The sequence below is a fragment of the Taudactylus pleione genome, unplaced genomic scaffold (assembly GCF_031769625.1).
Source record: "Taudactylus pleione unplaced genomic scaffold, aTauple2 ptg000225l, whole genome shotgun sequence".
NCBI classification, from domain to species: Eukaryota; Metazoa; Chordata; class Amphibia; order Anura; family Myobatrachidae; genus Taudactylus; species Taudactylus pleione.
In genome coordinates, this window is record NW_028284627.1 from 8,532,130 (window position 1) to 8,557,944 (window position 25,815).

Genomic DNA, 25,815 nt, shown 5'->3' on the forward strand with positions numbered 1-25,815 from the left:
CTCATTTTTCAAAGGGACATAATGCACCCAAAAAAGGGCCATGGCTTCATGGGGAAGGGCCAGGGAAGAGATAGGAGAGGCCAGGAGATGCTGGGGATGAAATAAGAGGAAGCTACAAGCAACAATGATAATAAACAGAAATTTGACAGGCCCAAACAGCGCCCCCTGACCTGTGGTGCCCTGTGCGATGGCACCGGCCGCACTACCCTAGCTACGGCCCTGCTCTAATGACACCTGACATAGGGACGGAAGTGACGAATGACAAGCAGCACAAAATAGGCGATAAACTTGCTACTTGGTCCTTGATACTAACCTTACAGGGGGAGTATACTTAAAGACATTAATAATAGTACATAATTAATATTCACACAGAATAAATATATGTATGTGACGGCAACTTACAGTACTGTCCAATAGAGATAAGTTGCGTTAATAGGAGAGAGAAAGTGGCTAGAACCTGTTTCTGTCACTGTTTGCAGTGAGTGTTCCAATCAGTATAATATAGATTTGTACAAAAATTTCTCTATGTAGAATGTAGGTACCAAATAAACGTGTTCAGTGACTGCAGCTTCAGTTTTCTGTGACGTAACCTTATAATTGCTATTTTACCTTATACAGAGTAACATACTCTTATAGATTGCAAAGCTATTGAGCTAAGCCCAAAAATTGTGCATTATTTTTTTGTAGGAAAGAAGAATCTGATTGTTTGGGGCCGGCAGTCATTTGAGACATTTGACGAGGAGTTATTACCTCTGGCAAATACCGTCATTGTACTTCTGACGAGAAAACTCAGGTATTACCTTACATCTTGTTGTAATCCCTTTAGTGTTAAGGGCAAGTCGGACCTGTTTGCTCAAGTTTATAAATCCTTGTAAGAGGAGACACTTGGTGACCACTTTATTTGACATTTTTTGTATTATTTATAAAGATAAAAAATTGGTACAATAAATTATATTGGTAAAAACACAACACATCAAAGGTTCATTGGAAACATGTTAAAAAAAAAAACAATTATTTAAACTTGTCTAAAGTGCGTGTTGTTGTTTATGGGTTTAATGAGAAGTGAAGATAACCTGCGCCAATTAAAAAGTTTCAATGGATGTTAAGAGTATGCAGCTCAAACTTTTGGAACTCAACCAATACGTTCCTAGAAGATAGAGGTATCAAATGGGCGTTGCAGTCTCAAGATGTGTGGGTTAATTTACTAAAAAAAAAAAAGAGGAAAATAAATATACTGTACATTGTGTGAGTCAAAAAACATGCACTCAATATGACACAAGCTCACCGATTCTTGAATGAAATTAATCTTTGGGTAATATTACACCATTACCCACCCATTTCCCAGGTTGCACTGTGGCCTTCAAACCTTCTGGTAGGTGTTCCTCAGAATACTCAGAAAGGGTTACAGAACACACAACAGAGTGTCTACTGTCGCATATTGTGAATTGTACAAAATAAATTCTTCAAGATTGTGCTCACCCTTTATTCATTTATAATCCTGATATTCGTCGGTTTAATGGTAGTGGAATAAAGTCCTGTTATCTCATTACAAAGAGGTATAATGTGTAGAGTGCTAGAGTGTTCTTAGAAAAAAAATGGTGCCTAATTAGGGATGGTCCTCCCAATTTAAGCAGAAATGTTGAGTATATGTATTTTGGATTCACACAGTGTACAATTTGTTTTCCTCTCTTTGTGAATTAAGCCACACACCTTGAGACTAAAGATCGGAGAAGTGTTGGAACATCCCCTGTTCATGCATTTAAACATTTTTTCATGGTAGTGCAGGAAATTATTGTTGCTTGTCTGGCAATGTCCAGCCTGTGTGGCGCTGCCCCAAAGGGACTCATATAATAGTGATTCTAAAAAAACATTTTTGTTATAGTACAGCCTTGTCTGAATAATACAGGTAGTCACATGTCCTGACTCCTAAGAGTGAATAGGTAAAATCTTATAGATAAGCATAAACAAATGAAAACATATATACAGGAACAATGATGACTTGACCACTGGAGGGCACTGTTTCATCACAATTTATCATATTTACTTAATGTTGTCGAGACTTCCCACTAACATGAATTTATTAATTTATTCATTAACATTTACTAATAAAGGGCTCCATTTACTAACGAGTTTGAGCTTTTCTAAACTCGTTGTGAATTTTATTTTTAGCTGCTGCTATTTGTTAATGTAGACAGCGTTGCTGTAATACAGCGCTATTTAATTTGCATATCTGCCTTAGAAATGTGTTGGTGTTGGTATTTGCCAACGAGCGGTAATTGTTACTTACCGCTCGTTGGCTTAATTTGAACTCGCCAGGGTCCTGCTTCTTTTACTGTGCGGCCAGCAGCCATGCGGTCATGTCACACACACTGCCAGCACAGGACACCATCAGTGACACACCACAAGCATGGGACCTGGGCCCAACGGGGAGGAAAAGTGGAAGGCATATCAGCCAATACAGCTTTTAATGGGGCTCCTCACCTACTTCATCCACAGAGGAGTAGTGTGTGTCCGGAGCCTTGCGCCCACTACACCGCCTGCCTGTCCCTCCTACAGCTGCTGACTGGTGCGAGGGGTTGCCCCCAGACTCCTACCTGCTGGACGCCTCAGATCCCCGAGCATGGCCCGTCCCTGCAGGCTCCCCGGTTACATCGCTGCAGGCTCCCCAGAGACCATCCCTGTAGGCTCCCCGGTTACATCGCTGCAGGCTCCCCAGAGACCATCCCTGCAGGCCCCCCGGTTAGATCGCTGCAGGCTCCCCAGAGACCATCCCTGCAGGCTCCCCGGTTACATCGCTGCAGGTTCCCCAGAGACCATCCCTGCAGGCTTCCCGGTTACATTGCTGCAGGCTCCCCAGAGACCATCCCTGCAGGCTCCCCGGTTACATTGCTGCAGGCTCCCCAGAGACCATCCCTGCAGGCTCCCCGGTTACATTGCTGCAGGCTCCCCAGAGACCATCCCTGCAGGCTCCCCGGTTACATTGCTGCAGGCTCCCCAGAGACCATCCCTGCAGGCTTCCTGGTTACATTGCTGCAGGCTCCCCAGAGACCATCCCTGCAGGCTCCACGGTTACATCGCTGCAGGCTCCCCAGAGACCATCCCTGCAGGCTTCCCGGAGTCCATGTCCATGCTGTGAAGGAAAAAATAAAAACCCAGCCGCTCAACAGACGCTTTAAAAAAAAAAAAATACAGATAGACAAGGGAGAGAAGCAAAAAAAAACTTACCTTAGGTCTAATGGTGGACACAGGTCCGGCCTGAAAGACTGCGCCTGTGCCAGGTAAAGAAGACACACAGTGTATGCGCCGATTTTAGAAAAAAAACTTCAATCGTCAGCGCTACTGATAAGAGAAAAACAGCGCTGTCAGGATTATTTACACTGTCGATCACTGGCGAACGCATCATTGTTAAATACAAGTTAAAATAAGAAATAAAACACAGCGAGTGAGAATGGTAACTAACACTGCAGATAAGATTCGTTAGTAAATGGAGCCCAAAGTACCAGGATATTCCGTTACGCTTTACAGTAGGGAACAAAGAGTAATAAAATAATACTGGGTAATAACAGACAAAGAGGTACAGCAAGAGGGCCCCGCCAACAAGGTTACAATCTGTAGGACTGACCAGTGATATTGTCAGCTGTAGCTATTAACAGACATGTTAGAGCAGACACGGTGTAGTCAGATATTTAGTGTTACTATTTATTAGATTGCAGCTGGGAGGTAAAGACCTCAGTGACATCACTAGTAAAATAACAGACTGAATCAGTATGATTTACCGCCAACCCCATGGCCGGCGGTTCAAATTCCGACAGCGGAGGACCGGCAGTGCAGATCCCGACAGGTAAGTATATTTTCTATTTACTAACCTAACCCCCCTAACCCTAACCATCCCTTAGGGGTGCCTAACCCTAACCTTTCCCCCAAGTGCCTAACCCCCCTTTAAGTGCCTAAACCTAACCCCCCCTTCCCCGCAGCCTAACCCTAAGTCTCCCGGGGGGGTGCCTAACCCTAACCTCCTCCCGGGGGTGCCTAACCTTAACTCCCCCTTCCCCTAGCCTAACCCTAAACTCCCGGGGGGGTGCCTAACCCTAAGTCCCCCCCCGGGAACCCCTAACCTAACCCTCCCCCCACCCGCGGCTGTCCGCACCCGTCGCCCGGCTTACCTTCGATTGGTAAGCCAGGTGTCGGGCTCCCGGCGTAAGTCTCAAGACAGGCGTCGGGATTTCGACGCCAGTCATTAGACACTTGCCGGGATTAGACAGTCGGGATGCCGACGGCCGGCATTTAGACCGTCAGCATCCCGACTGCATCCCATTGTGTGCTAAGGACAGGTGACATTTACGTAAGACAGTAGTCTATTTACTAAGCTTTGTTTGTGGTAGTGGGGCTCCAGCCATTCAGTTCCCAACTGTCATCTGTTAGAAATATGACAGTTAGGAGCTGATTGGCTGGAGCTTCATTTATCACAAACCATGAAATTTATCACTCATTTTGAGTGATAAACTCGTTGATAAATAAGGGTAATCAATGAGTTTTATCATTCACAACGAGTGATAAAACTCGTTGCGTATGATAAATGGTGCTCCAGCCAATCAGCTCCCAATTGTCATTTTTCAAACAGATTACAGTTAGAAGCTGATTGGCTGGAGCCCCATTATCATATGCAATGAATTTTATCACATGTTGATAAATAAGGCCCTAATATAAAGCAGCTACACCTTATATCCCCCACTCACTGTGGTCTGTCTAATCCTTTACACATCACATACTTGATTTATTTTCCAGCGTAACTTATGTGATTTCTGCTAAAAATATTTTTACTATTTTACGTCTAGCGAACTGCCAAAGTATGTCCATTACATTTGTCGTGATGAGGATGAAGTTGTGGAGCTGGTCTCATCACCGCCTCTCAGTGACGAGATTGAGACCATATGGGTGCTAGGAGGAGTGGAGTGCTATACAGTAAGTCGTGCCGCACAGGATTCATTGCCAGTCTTCTACAATTGTACAATATTTCATGGACACTCAGGGACCAATTCAATTTGCCGCGGAAACCGTCTGGACCTGAGTAACTGCAGAAGGCAGATTCTGCTTGCGCCCTACAGAAGAATCTGCCTACCATAATACACGGAAAAATGCGAATCGTGATCCTCCGGCGGCAGCCCTCGGCTAATCGAATCCGTTTCTGAGAAGTTGTGCTGGCACACCTAAGCATGAACAAGTCTTCAGTAATGCACAACTGTTGTTCCCTGTCTTCAAAGTACAATATAACCAGCTCACCAGTGCCGTAGCTTGCTGATAGTTCAGAGTTGTGTATATTAATATTATTATTATTAATAAACAATAAGACAGTAGACAAGTAACAAATAGCACTACAACTCTCAACACAGTCACTGATGCAAGGGGCACAATGGAAAAGTTCATCATAAGCTGAAACCTGAATCTATTAGCGTAGGAAGAAGGTCGTCTGAAGAAATGAAAACAAAGGAGTGGGGTCCAGGGGCAGAGAACCCAAGAGGGGTAGAGTGTCACTGGTGTGTAAGAGAAGTAGGTCATGAGAACAGGAGGGAGGAGGGCCTTGCTCATGGAGCTTACGGTCTAAATGGAAGGGGGAGACAAATGGAAGACATAACTGAATCAGTGTAAGGGTAAAAATCATGGATATTATGTATGAATCAAAGAACAGAACAACAGTGAAGTATACGAATTGTACTGTTATTATATTGACTCCATCTGCACCTCAGCTTGACACACGGACTTATCATTTTCTGATGCATCATAGTCCATGAGTCATGTCAGAATAGCGTCTTACAGCAGCCGGAAACCAAACATTTCTATATAGTCACAACTTTGGTTTTATTGTTTCACATTACAATGTTCCTTTCTGTTTCATTTTCTCGCCAGCACCTCAGGTTTACTGCCTGTGCCTATTGAAGAAATCTATAATCAATAATCCATTATCTGTGTGCTCAGCACAAGTCAAGTAGAGAGCTGCAGGGAGGTTCCTCTTCCTCCCTCCCAGCTCTCACTGGCTGCCCGTCACAGTCTCTCCTCTCCCCCAGCAAATCAGCACAACAGCTAATGACCCGACAAATGACAGCTCCAAAATACTTGTATGTTCATAACAAAAGGTATAGAAGACAATGTCAGTGACGTCATCCGCATTCGCCCATTTTTGGTAAGCCATATATTAGGAAAATAAAGTATATTAGTACTTTATTTACTTTCTTGATCTCAACAACTGCTCCAATTTCTACCACCTCTAGCTGAATGATCATCCATTAAGCCATATATTTTAATAAGGTACAATACTTCCAGTTTTATGCATAAGCGTTTATATTTATTAAAGGGCAAAACACCCTATCTCCTAAGTATTCTTTATAAATTTTTGTTCACTACATGGAATTGACAAATTGAATGCACAAGTCTGGACACTGTGCATGCGTGAAGCAGCTAGGCATTTTTCCCCTGGCACTAGCCCCTCTGCATGCCAGTATCACTGAGGCTTCTCAGTGTCACTCAGCTGATAGATTGCACCACTAGGTGATCTTGTATTTCCGAAGCAAAGCTGCTTATCCACTAGCAGATAGTGGAACAACAGTACGATTCGAACATTGTAATCGTACAGTTGTTCTTCATCCCCTGTAGTGCCTACATTGAACAATATGTCGTTCAGTGCAGGCATCCTCCCTCATCCCTGAACATGGTCAGTCTGTCATTATCGGCAGACTGACCAGCACGTTCAGTGTTCAGGTCGATGATTGATGTCGAAAACGACCAGCGGGAGCGCGCAACGCTGGTCGTTTTCAACATTTTCATGCCCGATTAAAGAGCGATTGAACGTTAACAATATCGTTATTGTTCAACCGCTCATTTTACTCGGCAAGTGGATACGCGACTTAAGAATAGAAAATCAACCTTATCTAGGCAAATTTATAAATCTTTTACTAAAAAGAAAACAACCTCTGCTGAATATAATACTTAAACATTTTTTATTTTAATGCACGATTTCTACTTTTTTACTCGAAATATTGAAAAAAATAAGAATACAAACAATTCGCGGTATGTGCTAAAATTTGGGCACCTTGTCCAGACAATACTAATGGGCCTATTACTGTACCTAACTAAGTAACAATGGCCCTCATTCAGAGCCGTACGCTCTGAGCAGAGCGCACGCTCTGAATGAGGGCCGGCCTCCATGAAAATGGAGCGTCCTCCTGGACGCTCGTATAGCTGTGGGTCACCACCCACAGGCTATACGAGCGTGCTGTTTGATGGCCGCGATGGTCTTGACCATCGCGACCATCGAAACTGTGAGCCGGAGCCTGCGGTTGAGGTTTTCAACCGCAAGCTCCGGAGTGATTTTGGCTCTATCAGAGCCAAAATCACTCCCACTGACATCACTAGTGATGTCAGTGGGCCGGCTTCTGACATCGACAGCACGCCCCCTTTGATCAGACACAACGAGCGAAGGACTTTCCTTCGCTCGTCGCGTCTGGCGCATGCGCACGACGGAGCTCCCTCCGTCGTGCGCATGCTCAGTCCAGAACATCGACCCACTTGCGAGCGGACAGCCGCTCGCGAGTGGGTCTGAATCAGGCCCAAAAAGTCTTTCTATTGATGCTTGGTTTGTTGGCAGGTGGGTTCCATTCTACGGATGGCCAATGTCCTTTCGGAAATGCCGCGCTATAGACCTGGAGCACTGTCCGTTAGTAGCTTTGCGACCGAGATCCCTAACACCAACTTCAGGAAGAAGTGCTTGGACATTATTTCCCATTTACCTTGGTGTACTTACCTGTTACCTCTCATTTCAGAACATGATGAAACACCCTTGCTGTAGCCACATCTACTTTACCCAGATTATGGCAGATTTCGAATGTGACACCTTCTTTCCCGAGTTTGACAAAGATGTCTTCAAACTGAAGGAAAAGTGAGTTACACACAATAAACATCTTACAATTCAGGGGGAGGTGTATCAAACCTGCTAAAGGGGACAGGTGGAGGTGTTACCAACAGCAACCAATCAGATACTAGCTATCATTTTATAGAATGTACTAGATAAATGATAGCTAGAAGACGATTGGTTGTTATGGGAAACGCCTCCACTTGTCCTCTTTAGAAGATTGGCTAAATCTCCCCGATAATCCCAGACCTTTGCCAGCCAGTGGGGTCAGACTATCATATGTGCAAAAACATCCATCTTTGAATCAAGCCCATTATCTTTTATTTATAATGTGCCACGTAAAGCTGTACTTTGACGGGATCATGATACATACAAATGACATGCAGTGACAGGCCAAACGATTTTACAATCTAAGAGGTAATCTAAGTATTAATCTGGTACAGTATCTCTTTAATGGATATAGAAAAGCAGTGCTTTAATCCTTCATAATCAGAGCCAAACCATAATCAATAAGTAATATATCTGGGGAAGATTTATTATGTTTAAGTTATATTACAGTTACCTTATGTTAATGTGTTTTACTTAACACTGGAATGGTTCTGCCACTATGTTATGATAAATGGCAGTAATATGTAATTGTGCTTATACTGAATATAATTGATATTTTATTTAAATCGATCGCCCGTGTTTTGTCCAGTTCCCTCTTATCTATGTAGCTGATTACACAATGTTCAAAGTTATACAACAGATGGAAACTCCTACTTCATTATAGTTACCAGCAGGCCCCAAAGCTGGTTGTACACGCAGACTGACTATATTAACAACGTTTGTTATAGTAATTTAACTGTTAGCCACTATACTAATAGCACTCTTTATGCAGGATAAATACAGTAGCATAAAAAGTGAAGCTGTGTAACAGCAATGGCCATGGGACATAGGGCCTGATTCAGAGCCGGACGCTCTGAACGAACGCTCGCTCTTAATCAGGGCGTTTTTTTTCTTTTTTTGTGCGGCCTCCTGGCCGCTCGCATAGCTGTGGGTGACCATCCACAGCTATTGCGAGCGGCCGGAGGAGTTTCCTTCGGGAACGCCTCCGTTTGGCCAGCCACCCCCCCTGCCTGCCCACCAAACGGGGCGAGCTGCCAATCACCATCGACAGCTTGCCCCCTTTGGTGCGAGACCCAGAGCGACGGAACACCCGTCGCTAGCCGGGTCACGCGCATGCGCATGACGGAGCCGGCTCCGTCGTGCGCATGCCCAGTGGGCAAACATTGACCCGGTTGTGAGCGCTCAGCGCTCGCAACCGGGTCTGAATCAGGCCCATAAAACAATCATGCCAACATAAAATGCAGTTAACATATAACAATTTGTTATAGAGCTATTAACTGCTTATAGCTCAGATAGTAAGTAGTATAGTAGCAGAAAGCCATTGGTTTGCAAAGGAAAGGCTGGTTTTGCCTATAGAAATTATGGGGTGTGTTTAATTAGCATTGATATGCAGCTAATTTAGACTGTAAGCTCTCATGAGCAGGGCCCTCTTCTATCAGGTGCTTTGTCTTCCCTCACTTACACTATCATCTCCTTCCCACTGCCTACACCGGCACCAATCCCTTGTGTATTATGACTGCTGATATGCAATGTATATAAACCAGGTCCATGTCCTGCAGTGTTCTATACTGTAAGTGACTTTGGGGTCTATGTACTAAGCCTTGGAAAGAGATAAAGTACCAGCCAATTACCTGTCACTTTACAGGCTGTGTTTGAAAAATTACTTTTAGGAGCTGATTGGTTGGTACATTATCTCTCTCCACTTTATAACTCCCCAAGACTTAGTACACCTGCCCCAAAGTACAAATAAATCAGCTCCTGACTGTTATTTCTCAAACGCATCCTGTAAAGTGACAGTTAGGAACTGACTGGTTGGTACTTTATCTCCGTCCACTGTATCTCTCTCCAAGGCTTAGTACATAGACCCCTTTGTTCTTGTTTTTTTCATACTGTTTCTGTCTATGTACTTTGTAAGGTTTTACGGACAGCTTGTGGCACCATATAAGTTCTGGACAATAATAATAATTACATTGCTGATTTTCCAAGACATCTCTGTGGGTTGCAAGGAAACATCTGTGATGTTGGAGGTGGCGAGGTGTTGGAGAAACGGTTGTGGTCATCCCTGCTGATTGTATACACCCCTATAACTTGTTTTTCTAGCCGTTATTGGGCAACACCACAACACATTTGACGTAATATAGCACTAAAACATAATACAAAATGCTTTAGCAAATGTGACTGAACATGATGACTGTAACTGGGATACCAGTCTGTGTTCTTGGTTAGTCCCTGAGACCAGTGTAAACGTTCTCTTACTTACCATAGAGCTACTGTAGGAATGGGGAGCACAGTTTGTTCCATGGCTGGCTGGATATTTGTGTAACTGAGCATGGAAGAAGAGTAACGCAATACATGTCATATAGATTGGAAAGGAGAAAACGGGTAAGGCAAATGGTAAAGGAGTAGGACAAAAAGATCAGAGAGAGAGGGATCGTTGGTTAGATATGCCCCCTAGTGGCTGGTAACTTGTAATACTGCATTGTATACACTTACTGTACAAAGGACCCGATTCATCACGGATCACAACTGCAACAGCGTACGCAGATCGGCCAATGGTGCGTACTGTGTATATGTATGCATCGCAGTGTGCGTGCATGAGTTGGCATTGCGATCACCTATACTAGATACAAAGCCATTGCAGATCAAGGGACGGGACGTCACTGTTTGGGGGTGGTGACGGGGTAGGAGAAACGCAGACGTGCCTGTCTGTTTGAACGCCGTTGCATGGGTGTGCATAAATTAGCCACTGCGACGGCATACGCAGCTTGTGTACTTACTGTGTGCAATGAGGTTAGCAATTTCTGAGTAAGGTCAGATTGTAATTGTGCGTCAGGGACCGATGTTACTTGATGTTCCCGATGTATACGCAGGACTGCAAGGTATTACGGATGTGCAATAGCAGTAGTGGGCATCTGTATCCTGGCTTTGCAATCACAAACATTAGCATATTTTCACAGCAGACCTGCGTGCGGAATCACATCTGCGATCACAATAGAGATCCGTAGTGAATCAGGCCCAAAGTCCATTATGCCTGCATTCAGTTTTGAATAAGATGATTTAAGTGAACACTCACTTCCTGAACTCGCCTACATGAGAGCGTCCCTTCACACCCCAGTTCTGCTTCTCTGGTTGTAAGTGTAGATGTGATCTAAATGCTTATGACTATGCATTGACGATATTCTCTGCAAATGGGTGTGTACGTTCATGGCTGCATCAGCCAGGGCTGCAACTAGGGGGGCTAAGGGGGCACATGACCCAGCTGACGGACTTGAGGGGGTGCCGGGGAGAGGCTGCTGGGAGGCTAGGTTGCTGAACTTGTGGGTTTGGAGCTGCATCCCAGCCTTGAGAGGCACAGAGACACCGTCAGTCTAATGTGGTGCCGGTCGCAAGCCAATGAGTGCTCGCGGACCAGCAGCCAATCAGCAGAGGCTGCCGGTCTGTGATCTCCAATTGGTTTGCGGGCGGCGCCACATTACAAAGATGGCAGTACTGACAGTTCCCCAATGTGTGGCAGCCCCGTCCCGTGCCACCCACATGTCCCTGGCAGGTAAAAGAAGGGAGATAGGGCCTTACTGTTGCATAATGTAAAAGAGGCCTAACTGTGGCATAATGTTTATGGGGCATTTCTGTGTCATAATGTATATGGAGCATTACTGTGGCAGAATGTGTTATAAGGGGCATTACTGTGTTGCATAATGTGTTGTAAGGGACATTACTGTAGCATAAAGTGTTATAAGGGTCATTAATGTGTGGCATAATGTGTTATAAGGGGCATTACTGTGTCACAAAACCACACACGCTTTTCATCCTTTATGTTGTATTTATTTGGGGTGGGCGGCAAATTATGGCCTTGCCCTGGGGGACAAAAATCCTAGTTTTCGGCCCTATCTCAGCCCCTGTATGATCATCTGACTTTATATAAAACATGTAATAGTGTAATTCCGTGATTAATGTTTATCTTTATTTACATATTCACTTTTTCCCGCTTCAGATATCCTGGTGTTCCATCCGGAGTTCATGAAGAAAAAGGAACAAAATACATTTTTCAAGTCTATGAAAAAGATCATCAAAAACAAAGTCCTTAACATTTTGGATATTAAGTTAAAATAGATTGTTTAATAAAGTGTAACATTTATCATATATTGCAAAACTTTCCTTATAGAACAATATTGGAGTCCAAACATCAAACAAATCTGTAACTCCAGTAATAAAACAAAAAACAAACAAAATAAATATATATGAATTCTGAAGCACCTTAATTGGTTATCTGCTCCATGGCTTGTACACACCCGACCCTTCTTCTGTGCCAATGGCATACTCACTTTCAGCTACATTCACCAGTACGACTGGCACTGGTAATCTTTACTGAAGTGGGTGAGCTTTAAAGGTTTTCAGTAAAAAGTACACTCTGAAGAAAATGGCAATAAATTTATGTTCCCATGTGGCCAGAGGTCAGTTATAACCTTCAGCTTAATATAACTAAGGGCCTGATTCAGAGATGCTCGCTAACCCGATGGTTAGCGCACATCTCCAATGTTTTGGGGTCTGCGCATGCACAAGACCCGTTCTGTGCATGTACAGAACAGGTCCTGCGATCTCGCTCGCAGACCCCCCAAGCTGTAGCATGTCAATCATTTTTGGGGGGTAATGCGGGTACGTGGCTGGCCACCGTTCCCATAAACACAGGCTCTGCGTTGGTGGACTCAAATTTCTTGGCCTCACAAGTGACCAGGACCCACTCAGGCTGTGGTAAGCTTCATCTTCCGCAGCCTGGCCAAAGGAGCAACCATCGCGACCAGTGGTCACAATGGTTGTGATGGTGATCTCAGGTTGCGACCTTGATTTCTTACAGATACCTCCTGCTGCATTAGCATTTTAGATGGATGGAAATTAACTGCCACTTGTGTGTGGCTCTGCAATTCCGTCCATCTCTGACTAGGCCTTAAATCAGGAAACAGGTGATAGCAGCTATTAGTAGACACACATTTGGCCCATTGCAGCGTGAAAATAAAAACACCTGATGATGGGACCCACATAGCCTGAAAAACATGCAAATAAAACCTACTCAGCTAACCAATAAGGTTTATCACTTGGGGGCTGATTCTGATTCGTAGGCAGAGGCGCCGTGTCTGCGACTTTAAGTTCAACTGCGTCCACCAACAAAAAAGTTTCGACTCAGCTCCTTCATGTTTCTACCCTTGTCCTACATACAGTAGAAGCAGCCATTTTGTGGACTGAACCAAACTTCATGACAATACAGCCAATCAGTGCAATAGGAACTAGTGAAATCGCTGAAGTGGGATAAAATGGCGGTTGCAGTACTGTGCTATCTATACTGTATACTTATATATATTGTATCACCCAACAAATTAACTGTCAATTCTATGCAGGCAGTAGGTACCCTAATTTCAGTCTGGTTTTCCGGGCCAGTATATTATTTGCTAGAATCTGGGTATAATGGAAATAGGGGGAGATGTTTCAATCCTTGAAGTGAGATTAAGGGCCTGATTCAGAGTTGGGAATAGAGAGAGAGATAGCACTTAACTGTGTACCTGGACAAACCATGTTGCAATTAGGGGTGTGCACCGGCCACTTTTCGTGTTTTGGTTTTGGATCTGGATCTTTCTTCGTGTTTTGGATCTGGATTGGTTTTGCCAAAACCACCCTTCGGTGTTTTGGGTTCTGGGTTTTGGATCTGTATTTTTTTTAAAAAAAGCATAAAAACAGCTAAAATCACAGAATGTGTTGATTATTCTGCTCCTATGCTATTATTAACCTCAAAAACCTTAATTTCCACTCATTTCCAGTCTATTCTGAACACCTCACAATAGTGTTTTTATGTCCAAAAGGTTGCACCGAGGTAGATGGATGACTATGCTAAGCGACACGAGTGGGCGGCACAAACACGTGGCCCATCTAGGAGTGACACTGCAGTGGCAGACAGGATGGCAGTTTGAAAAACTAGGCCCCAAACAGTACATAATGCAAAGAAAAAAAAGAGGTGCAAGATGGAATTGTCCTTGGGCCCTCCCACCCACCCTTATGTTGTATAAACAGGACATGCACACTTTAACAAACCAATCATTTCAGCGCCAGGGTCTGCCACACGACTGTGGCTGAAATGATTGGTTCGTTTGGGCCCCCACAAAACAAGCTGGCAATTAATCTGGCCCTGCACAAACTGGCTCTACGGAGGCAAGATGACGTCCTCATCCTCCTCATTCACCGATTCCTCACCCTCTTCAGTGTTGTGTACATCCTCATCCTCACAGAGTATTAATTCGTCCCCGCTGGAATCCACCACCACAGGTCCCTCTGTACGTTCTGGAGGCTGGTCTCCCTGGAAAAGGTGATAATTCATTTTTATGAACGTCATCTCCACATTTTGTGGAAGCAACCTCCTACGCCTTTTGCTGACAAGGTTCCCGGCTGCACTGAACACTCTTTCGGAGTGCACACTGGAGGGGGGGCAACTCAGGTAAAATAGAGCCAGTTTGTACAGGGGCCTCCAAATTGCCTCTTTTTCCTGCCAGTACATGTACGGACTGTCTGACATGCCTACTTGGATGCTGTCACCGATGTAATCCTTTAACAGACAGACGCACGCTTGTCGCTGCTGCTTTGAGGATGCAGGTGCGGCTACAGCCCACACAATTCACAAAGACAGGAAAAAAAAGAATTTTTTTATTGTTTGTGGAGCGCACTTTGAGGGTTACACCACCCTTTAACAGACAGACGCACGCTTGTCGCTGCTGCTTTAAGGATGCAGGTGCGGCTACAGCCCACACATTTCACAAAGAGAAAAAAAAAGAATTTTTTTATTGTTTGTGGAGCACACTTTGAGGGTGTCACCACCCTTTAACAGACAGACGCATGCTTGTCGCTGCTGCTTTAAGGATGCAGGTGCGGCTACAGCCCACACATTTCACAAAGACAGAAAAAAAAAGAATAATTTTTTTATTGTTTGTGGAGCGCACTTTGAGGGTTACACCACCCTTTAACAGACAGACGCACGCTTGTCGCTGCTGCTTTAAGGATGCAGGTGCGGCTACAGCCCACACAATTCACAAAGACAGAAAAAAAAAGAATTTTTTTATTGTTTGTGGAGCACACTTTGAGGGTGTCACCACCCTTTAACAGACAGACGCACGCTTGTCGCTGCTGCTTTGAGGATGCAGGTGGAATCTAGACGGGATTTGGAACCGGGGACACACTACCTCCATCAATTGTCTAAATCCCATTGCACTAATGGCGGATACCGGACGCACGTCTAACACCAACATAGCAGTCAAGGCCTCAGTTATACATTTTGCTTCAGGATGACTGCTGTCGTACTTCATCCTCCTCGCTAGGGACTGTTGGAGGGTCAATTGTTTAGTAAAAGTAGTGGTGTTCCTACTTCCTCTCTGGGATGATGAACAACTCCCAGCAGCAGCAACAGCACTAGGAGGAAGTGGTTCTTGATCTTTCCCTATTTTATTTTTATCGGAGAAAGTTTGGTCCTCCATTTATGTTATATTGATATATATGTGCGGCTAAGGCGCACACACAGAAAATATTTTTTTATTTTTGCTGGAGAGTAGTGCACTTTGTGGGTTACACCACCCTTTAAGAAATGAGCCAGCTGGCTCTTTACTTATGGGACACAGGCGCACGCTTGGCACTGCTCCTTTGTTGATGCACGTGCGGCTACAGTGCACACAATTCACAAACACAGAAAATATTTTTTTATTATGCTTGGAGTGTACTTTGGGGGTTACAGCACCCTTTAACGGACAAGCCAGCCGGCCCTTTACTAATGGGACACAGGCGCACGCTTGGCACTACTTTGTTGATGCACGTGCGGGTGGCTACTGCGCACACAATTCACAAACACAAAAAAAATATATTTTTTTATTTTGTTTGGAGTGCCCTTTGGGGGTTACAGCACCCTTTAGCGGTCAATCCAGCCGGCCCTTTATTTATGGGACACAGGCGCACGCTTGGCACTACTTTGTTGATGCATGTGCGGCTACTGCGCACACAATTCACAAACACACAAAAATATATTTTTTTATTTTGTTTGGAGTGCCCTTTGGGGGTTACAGCACCCTTTAGCGGTCAATCCAGCCGGCCCATTATTTATGGGACACAGGCGCACGCTTGGCACTACTTTGTTGATGCCCGTGCGGCTACTGCGCACACAATTCACAAACACAAAAAAATATATTTTTTTATTTTGTTTGGAGTGCCCTTTGGGGGTTACAGCACCCTTTAGCGGTCAATCCAGCCGGCCCTTTATTTATGGGACACAGGCGCACGCTTGGCACTACTTTGTTGATGCACGTGCGGCTACTGCGCACACAATTCACAAACACAAAAAAATATATATTTTTATTTTGTTTGGAGTGCCCTTTGGGGGTTACAGCACCCTTTAACGGACAAGCCAGCCGGCCTTTTACTTATGGGACACAGGCGCACGCTTGGCGCTGCTCCTTTGTTGATGCACGTGCAGCCACAGTGCACACAATTCACAAACACAGAAAAAATGTTTTTTTTTTGCACTTGGGGGGAGCACCCCTGATGGACAGAGCACCCCCTGGACAACACTACAGCACCCCTTTAGGACTGGGACACTGCACAGGACTTTGGAGTGGACACAGCCCCTATGGACAACTGACTGCACAACACAGTCCTGCCAGCCCCTATGGACTTTGAAGTAGTGGACACAGCCCCTATGGACAACAGCAGCAAAGCGCAGCACAACACTACACAGCCCAGCCAGCCCTAACTCCCACCCTCCCTCTTCACTGTCCACAGCCGAGTGAGAAAATGGCACCGACGCGGGTACCTTATATAGGAACCAAAACCCGCGAGACCCGGAAGGCGGGATGATGACGTTTTGCCTCGATTTCAGATCCGAGTCAGGCGGGAAAAGTCGAGCCTGACTCGGATCGGCCTCGGATCTGGGGGGCTTGGATTTCAGAAATCCGCACCCGCTCACCCCTAGTTGCAATGCAAGGGGTGTAAATACATAATTTTTTTTTTTGTATGTATGTAGGGTAAATACTGGCTGCTTTTACATGTAGCCCACAAATACTGCACAGCTTATTACTCTACAATTTAGATGTCAGTTTGGACACCTCCCTCCCAAATCTCTCTGCACATTTTATATCTGCCCACCTGCAGTGCAGCATGGTTTCACCAAGATGATCAGTTGAGAGAGGTATCTCTCTCTATTCCCAACTCTGAATCAGGCAAGTACCAACCAGATTCTAACTGTCGTCAAACAGACTGTAAAGTGACAGAAGCTGATTGGTTGTTGCTTTATCTCTCTCCAAGGATTGATGCATCTCCCCCATAGACATGATATTAACTAGATGCATGATGTTGGCTGAATTATGTGGCATCATTTATAGTATTTTCTGTGGAGTTGTAAACAAGAATGTTCTTATTCTTGTCTCATCCAAATTAATATCCTACATTCAAAATATCTGTGGCTATTGGGCCTGATTCAGAGGTGTAGGCTAATGCCGGTGCTGCTGCAAATTAGTAGGCAGCGACTGTGCGAAAATATGCAAATGTCACAGCTGCCGGGAAACACCCACTGGCGGCTTAGTAAATCCAAGCGACTGAGGGCCTGATTCAGCAAGGAACGCACGGATGCAGACGCACGCACCTGTAGCACAAGATGCAGATGCCCAGCCCCATAATAAGCCATCCATCTCCCTTTACGCACAGCCTGATCAGTACGCAAGATAGCATAAACATCGGTAACATCGATAACCATCGGACCCATTAGCATAATAGTGGTTGACCTGACCTGCCACAGGATTTTGGCCGCTTCCTGTGTACAGCTTATGGTATGGCTGCGTATGCCACCGCACTGCCTTAATTATGCACGCACCTTAAACGGCGTTATAACGCCTGCGTTCCCCTGACCACCCCCCGTCACCACCCACAAATGGCTCTTCCTGTCAATCAATATCGGAAGGGTCTGCGTGCACACTGCGTTTAGTCTACATACCATAAACCGATTGCACTGGCCAGATCGCGCACATGCAGCGCGATGTATGCGCAGAGCAAAAACATCGGCCAAGTGCGTGCGTTCTCTCATTTGCTTTCCTTGCTGAATCAGACCCTGAGTACAAAGACACAGCATCGGTCACAGATAAAGTTGATTACACTGGTCTACAAAAACAAACTTTATCTTTCACAAAAACTAAATAAGCTATTTTCCGTGCTGAATTCGAATATGCATTCAGATTTTTCCCATCAGGCAGGGTTTTTTTGTGACATACGTTTAAAGTTAGTACTTATGTAAGTCTAAATGATAAATATACACCTCATTCTGGCTGCCCTAAAATGTTGTAGATGATGATTTTCAGACATATTTTGCCTTTGGGGTGTCTCTCTGCAGGGTCCTGCAATAGTCAGCCAGCATACTGGAGCTTAATTTGCCTTGGTACCTCTTTTCCATTGTAGAGATCGGGCTGCCCCCCTCTGCACACACCCAGCGGTAAACGCTGCCTGACACCCCTCCCATCTGTGAAATCCGGCGGCTGCATAGAGAGGCAGCAGCCAAGAACTATAAGAACCAACCCCCTCCTAACATCCGGCGGCTGCATAGAGGAACAGCCTCCAGGAACTATAAGTACAGCCTGCCGGCCTTCCCTCCTAAAGCCTGGCGGCTGCATAGAGGGGCAACCGCCGGGAACTATAAGTACAGCCCGCTGGCCTTCCCTCCTAAAGCCTGGCGGCTGCATAGAGGGGCAACCGCCGGGAACTATAAGTACAGCCTGCCGGCCTTCCCTCCTAAAGCCTGGCGGCTGCATAGAGGGGCAACCGCCGGGAACTATAAGTACAGCCCGCTGGCCTTCCCTCCTAAAGCCTGGCGGCTGCATAGAGGGGCAACCGCCGGGAACTATAAGTACAGCCTGCCGGCCTTCCCTCCTAAAGCCTGGCGGCTGCATAGAGGGGCAACCGCCGGAAACTATAAGTACAGCCCGCTGGCCTTCCCTCCTAAAGCCTGGCGGCTGCATGGAGGTGCAGCTGTAGCGAACTATAAATGCAGCCCGCTGGTCCTCCCTCCTAACACCCGGCTGCTGCACTGAGGAGCAGCTGCAGGGAATAGTGATACTGCCCGCTGGCCCCCCCTTTGAACACCCGGCGTGACACTGCCCACCGGGAACCCCCTCTGAACACCCGGCGGCTGCAGAGAAGAGCAACCGCTGGGAACTTTCAGTGCTGCCTGCCGGTAGGGATGGACATCGATGGTCAATGTTTGCTAACCATCTATGTTTTTTTATGATGTTAGTGTTTTTACCATTCGATGGCGGCATTCCGATATTTGCCGCCATCGAATGGTAATAATCTGATGAGGTTACAATGGTTACCTTTTCTTTAAAAATGCTGAGAGCTGCGCCTTTTCTGGCTGCAGCTCTCTGCATCGGGCATCTTGATTGTTGGAGGCTGTCTCTGTCTACCTCAGAGACGTGACCTGTTCTGTCACTGCTCCTGGTATCGCCCCCCATATGGGCGTATTTTGCATGTGCAAACAGTGTTTTTTTTGCACATATGCAAATCATTTGACAATTTTTTTTCCATAGGATACTTTTGATGTGATGGTTATTGTACTTATCATTGCATTGAAAGTTTTGATGGTGAAAGTCCATCCATCATTTGATGGTGGTCTTCCGATGTCAATCGCTACCCCCCCCACCCCCACCCCCACTGTGCACGGAAAAATCTTTTTATTGTTTCCCATCGATGGCAGCCCGATCGCCACGTTCTGTGCATGTGCAGAGCTCAACAAACGATGGCTAAACCATCAATTGTTTTCTAACTATAGTTTAAAACCATTGGCCATCGATGATACATCCGTCGATAGCCATCACTACAGTATACCATGCAAATTGCTATTTTTATGGTATACTGCTTTAAAAAAATAAATAAATTGTGTTGGATAAGCTGTAATTACATGTTCTTGACCTAATTCAATCATAAAAGTAACCCGACAAATTTCTGAGCATTTTTGGAAAAAAATTTTGCCAATTAAGACCTGTATTCAATTGCCGGCGAAAAGTCAGAGTCCGCGAAAAAGTATCGCGGATGACATCATTTCGCCAGGCGGAAAAAGTATCGCCGTATTCAATTGCAAAGACTTTTTGCGTACGCGGAAAGTCAATGCAATGTCATAGGCAAAAATGTTTCGTCTATGAATTGCAGGTGGAAAAAAGTGCAGATTTGCGGTTTTGGGGTGCAAAGGTGCGGAAACCACTTTGCACCCTTTGGACAGCCCCCCAAAGGATAACTGTCAAAAAATTGCTAAAAAAAGTGAGGAACACCCCAGAAATTGACTTTTAAAATGGGGGTGCAAAAGTACAAAGTGGGGGGTATACACACAGAAAAAGTAGCGAAATAGACTTGGGGGGCCTGCAAGTATGGGGGGAGGTGTTGTTTTGCTTGCAGGTGCTTGCTGAAGGTGCGTTTTTGGTGGCACTTAAAACTTCACTTTAGCGATTTTAAACCATGCTAGCACCCATTTTCAAGTACCCCAAATATGACGGGACTACTTATTTTCTTCAATAAAAACGGCTGAATGCTATTCTTCACCACTTGTGCAAAGACGCTATATAGAGCCAATTGAAAGTACTTAAGTACCCCAAATAGCTCCAGGGGGGCTAACTGGGGACATCTATACTGATCCCCAATGTTAGTGCATCTTTTGGGGGGTGTCAGGCTGATTTCCCCATTTCTGACAGCACTTTTCGCCTGTTTGAGTTTTGCCGGGTCGCGATTTCGCGTCCTTTGGAATTGAATACGGCGAATAGCACACGAAAAGTTTCCGAGGCTAAAACACATGAAGTCGGTGAAAAGTGTGTAATGCGAAAAAGTATCGCGGGTGCGAGACTAATTGAATACGGGCCTAAGTGGTTAATATGCAGTGGAGGTAAAGTACACTTTTTCAGGATTCACTAAAGGGGAATTTAACACATTTTCCTGCCCAGATTCATGTTTAGGCCATTGTCTGTGTGTGTATGACAGGCCATAAAGAACACTAAAATCTGAAAAAAGAAAAGTAACTGTCACAAACACACTATGGGGCAGATGTACTAAGCTCTAGGAAGTAATAAAGTGGAGAGTGATAATCTACCAACCAATCAGCTCCTGTTATTTTTCAAACACAGCCTGTAACATGACAGTTGGGAGCTGAGTGGCTGGTAGTTTATCACTCTCCAATTTATCACTTTCCAGAGTGCTTAGTACATCTGCCCCTATGCCTGATGGAAACATTCTAATCACATATTTGAATTCAGAATTTATAACTGCACTAGAGACACTTTCTTGTGAAAAAAAATTATGTTGACAGTGTAATCGGAGTTCTGAGTAAACCTATGGTCGCGGAATATGGCTGCACAGACATCGGAGCCATGTCTACTGCATACGGGATGCATGAAGGGCCCACTGGGGAAATGCAGTGATAGGGGCCCATACTTAGGGGTGTCGCCAGCCTCCAGACGGGCCCCTTTAAAATTATATACATATATATATGTATATAGTAAATACTGCTAGTGAATGCATGATAATGTACCAGATTAATAACAGCAGTGCATTGAAGAAAATACACAATATTACTGTGCAGTTTAATTCAACTGCACAGTCTGGAACCTGATCCCTAGAGGAGGGGGTGGGCCCTCAGGCAGTGGGGCCCACCAGGGGTTTCCCCTGTACCCCTGTGGGCCAGTCCGACCCTGACGGGATGGCAATCACAGGCTGCAATATCCCCCCCAAATAGTTGTGACATGCCTGCGTTTTTGTCACCACTCCCCAATTATCTCACATAAACGCTCCCTGTCAAAAACACAGCTACCAAATCCGCACTGCGATCTTGACACACACGCAGTGTAACTCAGATGCATGCGCAGACCGCCAATAATCGCTCAACTGCATAAACATCGGCATAGCTTCCATCTCTGAATCAGGCTCATTATATTAAAAACATGACTCTGGGTCTCATTCAGACCCGCTCGCGAGCGCAGGACGCTCGCAAGCGGGTTGATGGTTCCCAAATGCGCATGCGCACGACGGAGGGAGCTCCGTCGTGCGCATGCGCGAGACCCGGCGAGCGACGGGGTAGCCGTCACTCGGGGTCTCGCACCAAAGGGGGCGTGCTGTTGATGGTGAGTGACAGCACGCCCCCTTTGGTGGGCGTGCTGGGGGCGTGCCGTCTGGGTCGGGCCCCACTGACATCACTAGTGATGTCAGTGGGAGTGATTTTGGCTCTGATAGAGCCAAAATCACTCCAGGGCTTGCGGTCACCGAGACCCTACCGCAGGGTCTCGTCGTAAGCCCGATGGTCGCGATGGTCTTGACCATCGCGACCATCATCATGGACACTCGCATAAGCTGTGGGTGGTAACCCACAGCTATGCGAGCGTCCAAGAGGCTGCTCCAATGTTAGGTAGGAGGGCCCTGATTCAGAGCGAGCGCTCTGGTCAGAGCGTCCGGCTCTGAATCAGGCCCTCAGTATTACAGAAAATCATCCAGTTTGAACAAAATAGCAACATCTTTAAAACCAGCATCTGTGGAAGTTCTTATCTAAAATGGCCGCCAAGATGTGTGTGAGCAACTGGACCAATAAGAAATTGGAAATCGGCGCTTGAGGCTACATTTTATGTACTGGTAATAAAACATTCCAGCCCACATCGCCCCAGGCCCAGTTTTGGCAGACATTTTCATAAGGCTCCGCTGAGGTATTGTCACTTGACCCACGAATGTAACCTTGATGACATTTTCAGATTCCTCCACTTCTGCACCTAACTGTAATGATAACTGGGCGGCGACCATGCATTTGCAAGGAATTGCCCCATTTCATGGGAGTGTCATGAGCGCCGCATTCGCGTCAGATCTCTTGCACCTGGAATGGAGCTGGTGCAAGTCCGTATACTAATGATGACGTTGGCGTCTGCTGAAGGAAACCCAACAGACAGGATAGGCTTCCGCTTTTAGTCGCACGTATTTTCTGCACACTGGCGCATTCTGAGGTAGATGTACTAAGCCTTGAAGAAAGATAAAGTAAATGGAGATAAAGTACCAACCAATCAGCTCCTGTCAGTATTCAAACACAGCCTGTAAGGTGACAGTTAGGAGCTGATTGGTTGGTACTTTATCTCCATCCACTTTATCTCTCTCGTTAAGGCTTAGTACATCTCCCTCTTTGGTAGTTGTATAAGAAAGTAAGTAGAATGCCATGGGCGTCTCGAAAAGTGATCGCACAGACGTCCGACTCAGAATCAGCTCCACAATGTGAAAAAGTTACCTCACTAAAAAAAAGGCAATTCTACTATTTCAAAGTTATTTAAAAAAATAAATAAATAACCCTCTCCCCTGTACTTTAATGAAGAGACAAAGGAGCTCATTCAGAGCCGCTCACAAGCGCTGTGCGCTCGCAAGCGGCCCACTGGTATGCGAACGCGCATGCGCACACTTCATTCTGCGCGTGCGAGAACTACTCTGTGCGATCGCAAACCGCTTGCTTGACCTGCAAATGTAGCCCAGAGTAATGAGTGACAGGAGAGGCCGTTTGTGGGTGGTAACAGGGGTAGTGTAGTAAAAATGGGTGAGTGGAGGTGCGAACGCAGGCATGCCTGAGTGTTTTTTTAACGCCGTTTCAGAGGTGTGCATAATTAACAGCCAGCGTCATTGTACACATCACCAGCCTTTTTTTTACACTGAAGTCCTCGCAGTGCTTGCGGTAGGGTAAGGCTACCACAAGCGTTGCGATCACTTCCGATGGTCGTCAATATACCAATATTTGAATACACTTCCTGGAGATGACGTGCGCTAGTGGGCGTCTCAGTTTATGCTGATGGGTGTCTGCATACACAGAGCGATCACTCGCACTGCCAAAGTGGGTGTGCTAATTCCTTTCCGAGCGAGCGCCTGCCTTGGCGTCATTTTGCCGAATTTGCATATGCTGGATGCGAGCGATCGCATCTATCGAGCGGCTCTGAATGAGCTCCAAAGTTCTGTGCTGTAGACACATCCCTTTCATGTAAAGCTGGGTATGCACTATACGATCAGTCGTCCAATATATTATTCCAATGTTGATCGGATCGATATATCGTACACATCGCATAATGTATATGCCCAATCATTTCTTCACTACCGTTGGTTATTGAATCTTTCCTTCTGCTATTCTGTACATCATTTGGGACTATTCCATGGCCGAAGCAATGTTGTTGCTTGCAGCATGTAACGATAGTACATTGCGCCATCGTACGATGGATCATATAGTGTGTACATCGCCAGGTTGCAATATTGTATAGTGTGTCCCCAGCTTAAGAACGTTTTCCTCACAACTTTGAAAAACGATTGCACTGTGAAATTCGGTTACATGTTAATTTCTGGAAAAAAAACAAATCACCTTGAACTTTCGATACATTTTTTTCTCTTTAAACAGATGATTTTCATCGCTAATGAAACATCATTCTCAATTGCTCTCATGACCAATAATGGTTATATTTAGAACCGATGTCTAATTGTAATAGATTGCTCCAAATTACATTTACATTTCACGTGAAATTCTCCATCAAATTCCTTATTTGTCCCAACACATTTCAGGAGATTTATTTAGCCTTCATTTAACTACGCAGCGCTTTTAATTTCTGTAGTCCTTGAAATGGAAGAATAGCTCAATCTCTTCTCCAAAGCATTTTAGCAAACCCTAATTACACCATTAATTCTAGGGAGAAATAAACTGAAGCCTGGAGGCATTAGATGACTGTGTGAAGGGTCTCCATTATACTGCCCCTTGACAAGCCATTGGTACCTCAGTAACTGTAGATGTCATTGCTTTTAAACTTTTATTCAACTTTCTGCCTCTTCTCATTATAATGCGCAGAATGGGATAGGTGAGAAGTGTACCTGCCAGCCACCTACTAATAGGCTGATTCTGAGGGGGGAGCAAGGCAATAAAATCAAGTAAAATTGCACCTTAGCAAAACCAAGTTGCACTGCAGGTGGGGCAGATTTGAAATGTGCAGAGAGACAAAAGGGTCTATGTACTAAGGCCCTCATTCAGAGCCGGACGCTCTGAGCAGAGCGCTCGCTCTGAATGAGGGCCGTCCTCCATAAAAATGGAGCGTCCTCCTGGACGCTCGTATAGCTGTGGGTCACCACCCACAGCTCATACGAGCGTGCAGGATGATGGTCGCGATGGTCAAGACCATCGCGACCATCGCCAGTGCGACCAGAAGCCTGTGGTCGGGTTTTTCGACCACAAGCCCTGGAGTGATTTTGGCTCTATCAGAACCAAAATCACTCCCACTGACATCACTAGTGATGTCAGTGGGCCGGCTTCTGACGGTAGGCGTTCCCTTGGGAACGCCCCCGTCTGGGAGGCACGCCCACCAAAGGGGGCGTGCTGTCAATCAACATCGACAGCACGCCCCCTTTGATCAGACACAATGAGCGAAGGAAATTCCTTCGCTCGTCACGTCTCGCGCATGCGCACGACGGAGCTCCCTCCGTCGTGTGCATGCTCAGTGCAGACCATCGACCCACTTGCGAGCGGACAGCCGCTCGCGAGTGGGTCTGAATCAGGCCCTAAGTGCCTGATTCAGAGCTGAACGCTCTGACCAGAGAGCTCGCTCTGAATCAGCGCCCTCCTCCCTGAAACCACCCACAGCATATGCGAGCGGCCAAAAAGATGGTCGCGATGGTCTTGAGCCATCAGAGCCAAAATCACTCCCATTGACATCACTAGTGATGTCAGTGGGGCCGGCCTCAGACGGTAGGCGTTCCCATGGGAACGCCTCTGT

The 25,815-nt window shown here is 45.7% G+C and overlaps 1 protein-coding gene across 2 annotated transcripts in view; it reads left to right on the forward strand.

Moving 5' to 3' along the window:
* The window catches only part of LOC148517242 (dihydrofolate reductase-like), a 30,798-nt gene extending 18,542 nt beyond the window's left edge, over nucleotides 1–12,256 (forward strand). For both annotated transcript variants that reach the window (XM_088478995.1, XM_088478994.1), the window contains exons 4-7: nucleotides 688–793; nucleotides 4,836–4,962; nucleotides 7,815–7,930; nucleotides 12,003–12,256. In XM_088478995.1, the coding sequence (XP_088335121.1) occupies nucleotides 688–793; nucleotides 4,836–4,962; nucleotides 7,815–7,930; nucleotides 12,003–12,096 (443 nt within the window). In that variant the 3' untranslated portion in view covers nucleotides 12,097–12,256. The remainder of the gene's footprint in view (nucleotides 1–687; nucleotides 794–4,835; nucleotides 4,963–7,814; nucleotides 7,931–12,002) is intronic.
* Nucleotides 12,257–25,815: the final 13,559 nt, after the last annotated feature.